Consider the following 3,869-nt stretch of genomic DNA (forward strand, 5'->3'; position numbering starts at 1 on the left):
CCGAGGGCACAAAACGAGCGTGCCGACGCACTGGCTCGACTAGCATCAGCCATCGACTGTGATGTCGGGCGAGGTACCCCAATTGAGCATCTAAACAAGCCGAGCATCAAAGAAGAGCTGGAAATATCCCAAATCAATGGTGTACCTAGTTGGATAGACCCTGTCTACAACTATCTAGCTAAAGGAGAGCTGCCGGACGATTCTCTCGAATCAAGAAAAATCAAGTATAGAGCTGGCCGCTACCTAATAATCAATGGGTCCCTCTACAAGCGCGACTACTCTGCCCCTTACTTGCGCTGTGTAACCTTTGAGGAAGGAAGGAATGTACTGGCGGACATCCACGAGGGGCTCTGCTGGAACCACTCCGGTGCTCGCTCCTTAGCTCTCAAGACACTCAGGCAAGGGTATTTCTGGCCAACCCTAAAAGAAGATTCAAAATTGATGGTCCAGACCTGCAAAGCATGCCAAAAGAACTCTACCATTCCACACCAACCAGCAGAACCGTTGACATCAATGAGTGCACCGTGTCCTTTCGCCATTTGGGGTGTCGACATGATAGGACCTATGCCCAAAGGAAATAACAAGGCTACTCATGCCATAGTTTGTGTCGACTATAGCACTAAGTGGGCAGAGGCCGAAGCCTTGATGACCATCACTTCACTCCAAGTGCAAAAGTTCTTATGGAAAAATATCATTTGTCGTTTTGGAGTCCCTTATGCGTTAGTGATGGACAACGGCAAACAATTCGATTGTACTTCACTTCGGGAATTTTGCTCAAAGTTGGGAATCAAGACACGCTACGCAGCACCATACCACCCGCAAGCCAATGGGCAAGTAGAGGCCATAAACAAGATTATCAAAAAGACTCTCAAGAAGCGCATAGGTCGTGCCAATGGAGTCTGGCCTGACCTACTTCCTCGGATTCTTTGGGCATACAGGACAACACCCTGCACTTCCACAAAGGAAACTCCTTTTTCACTGGCCTATGGCTCAGAAGCAGTGGTACCAGTGGAACTGAAGACATTGACTCACCGAGTCGACACGTTCAACGTAGAGGAAAACGATCAACAATTGCGCCTCAACTTAGACTTGGTTGAGGAAAGAAGGGAGGATGCGGAGCTGTATCGGGCCGCATATCAACAGCGCGTCACCAGATACTACAATCGCAATGTCAAGGAACGAAGTTTTCGAGTTGGAGACTTGGTCCTCAAAAAAGTCACACTTGCTTCAAAAGACAGACCTTCTGGAACATTGGGCGCCAACTGGGAAGGGCCCTATAAGGTCATTGGCATCGAACGTCCAGGAACTTACTCACTGTCCAATCTTGCCGGGAAAAGACTCGCCCACCCTTGGAACGTCCAGAACCTGAGGATCTACCATCAGTGAATGCACTGGACCACCATCGCTCCGTTTTTACCAGGAAAGACCTTCTCTCCATGCTTCCTCCCCATGGGAGGAGACACTTATTCGTTTTTGTATCTTTCCACTTGGGCGTGCCCATCCCATTATCTTTTGTTTATGTAGTGGCGCGCCATCTCATGTAATGCCTGTAGTATATTTATCAAGCATCAGTTTCATTATTTTACATTGTATGTTCTAGTTGCATGATAAAATCGTGTTGAGATCGGAATTTGCAACAATCGAATTAGTTTGAAAAAACTCTATTGAATCAAACAATTCGGCAAAGACTCCCGTGCTAAGCATATGACTGATTAGTTCTAGTTATGTCAGCTCATTACTGACAAACTAGTGTCAATGCCCAGACGCGGACCAAGTGAGGTACCCGTTCCATATATCCACCCACACGCGAACACAAATAAGTTTGCCGGAACCCAAGGGTATAGCTATCTCAACAAAAAGTCTATCTAAGTTTGATGTAAGTGCAAAACAGAAAAGTAGGATGGTGCCTGCCCCGGCGGGCGCCCAAATAAAAAGAAACTAGACGTGCCAAGGCTGATAGCTGGATATCCAACGACACGATTCTAGAAATACAAACAATTCCATCGAACAAACAAAGCATAAGTCCATAGAACGACACTATTAAGATTTAAATTATAGTTAGCAAAAGATACCCGAGGATGAATATTGGCAGATCAAGATACTCATCCTCGTACATATCTAGATTACATAGAAATCATAGATATTCAAGAGCTGTATACCCTACCACAAAAGAGCTAATCGGCCATCCGAGTTAGCAAAATAAAGGGTGAAACATCCGCAACGTAAAGTAAATAAATCCAAAGAGTCCCTACTACATACAAGAACAAAATAGAAATAACAAACTAAACCTTACGTCAACCCTTGACACTTCAAGGATCGGCATTTGTCACCTTAGCCCTTTCATCCCCATCTTCCCCACCTCCAAGAGCACCCCCTTTGTCCTCAGCTGGAGTGTCACCAGTGCCGGACTTACCTTGCTGATGGTCGTCGCTTAGTGCCTCGGTAGGTTCGTCTCCCAATACTGACCCGCTTGCCTGGTCGACTCCTCCACTGTCCAATCCCTCAACTTCATGACTTGACAGGGCAAGACCTGGACTTGCATCGGCAAGTGTAACCTTAGAAGGGCTACCCTTGATTTCTGAAGGCACAGCATCAACACCCAAAGAAACTGCCCATCCCATACCCTTCTCACCAAAATGCTCCACCCACAGGGTAAGCAAGTCAGTATATCCCTCCGAGTAGCTATTCTCTAGGATGTCCTTGTACTCCTTAGAATCCTGGAACTCCCTCAGAATACTATTACGACTAGCCCTGGCCTTGCTCCTGAGACCCTCAACCCTATCTCTAAGGTCTTGGACTTCCACCTCCAGATCTTTGTTTTTCTTGCACTCATTGGCCTTAACCCTGAGTTCCTTCTCCAGGCCCTTAACTTTTTCACCCAGCTGATCAACCTCTGTTTCTTTTTCCTTCAGCCTTTTGTGATAATCCTCCATCTTAGCCACATCTTTCTTCTTTTGACCCAGTTGAGTCTGGGTCGCCCTGAGCTCCTTGTTAGTTGCTAGCACCTGGGAGTCCAACTCACGAATCCTCTCCGCCATCTTGTCAATTATGAGATGATTCTTCAAATTGGCCTGCACAAAGAAAGAAACAAGAAGTGTCATACGTACAATAGATGTGAACCCTGACATACCAGCACACAAAAAAAAAAAATAATAATCATCATCGGTACCAAAATCAAAGAACTTTTAGCCCCCTCCACAAGAGAATCAAGTTCCCCCTCAAGTTCACCCGTCCCAAAATTTGCTGTATAAGTCTTAGTATCAACAAGCCCCATCGTGTCCCCAACATAATCAGAAAGAAATTATGGAACGTCAACTTGACGGTGGCGCACACCCGGAGTGTCAACTCGCTGCCTAGCCTTGGACTGCCGAGTCTCCCTCTTGGAATCTTCCATAAGATTGTCGACCTCATCACTCGCCCTCATTTTCTTCTTCAGTGGGCCTTGCTTACTCTGCACCTCCTCACCCATTCTTCTTTTTCCCGAGGTTTTTTCAAACGAATCAATGGGAGATCTGATCGTTGCCCTCCTAAATCCAGGGGGGATGGAGGCCTGGGTGGTCGGGCTCGAGACTTGGGACTTGGGGGCTTAGGTGAAGACATGTCTTCATTAGGAGGGACCAAGGGTCTGGGCACAATTGGCCCCTTTATGGCTTGGCGTTGCTGGAGAATCCTTGCACGAAGTCCAGGATCATTCTTGTCAAGTGTCATGTCTGCATTAAAAAAAAAAAAACAAAAACAAAAAACAACAACAACTAAGATATGGTGCATAATCAGATACCAAGAGTCATTAAACCAGGGACCTACTTCTGGCTGGAGCTGCTATACCAAGCCTCGCCAATTTAGCTTCTGTGACAATAGTCTTGAAAAGT

At 46.3% G+C, this 3,869-nt stretch overlaps 1 protein-coding gene across 1 annotated transcript; it reads right to left on the minus strand.

Moving 5' to 3' along the window:
* Positions 1 to 2,295: 2,295 nt before the first annotated feature.
* Positions 2,296 to 3,274, minus strand: LOC121052300. The gene is made up of 2 exons (XM_040517028.1): positions 3,170 to 3,274; positions 2,296 to 3,071 (listed from the first exon to the last, which is right to left on the minus strand). The coding sequence occupies exons 1-2, from the start codon at positions 3,272 to 3,274 to the stop codon at positions 2,310 to 2,312; spliced, it is 867 nt and encodes a 288-aa protein (XP_040372962.1). The 3' UTR covers positions 2,296 to 2,309.
* Between the last annotated feature and the right edge of the window lie 595 nt (positions 3,275 to 3,869).

This window comes from Rosa chinensis, chromosome 3 (genome assembly GCF_002994745.2).
Source record: "Rosa chinensis cultivar Old Blush chromosome 3, RchiOBHm-V2, whole genome shotgun sequence".
In the NCBI taxonomy this organism is placed as follows: domain Eukaryota; kingdom Viridiplantae; phylum Streptophyta; class Magnoliopsida; order Rosales; family Rosaceae; genus Rosa; species Rosa chinensis.

Excerpts from the sequence above, each read along its gene's own strand:
- LOC121052300 (XM_040517028.1), bottom strand. The coding sequence starts at position 3,274 with ATGGGGCTTGTTGATACTAAGACTTATACAGCAAATTTTGGGACGGGT. Across the intron at positions 3,072-3,169 it reads CTAAAAGTTCTTTGATTTTG|GCCAATTTGAAGAATCATCT; the intron begins GTACCGATGATG and ends TTCTTTGTGCAG.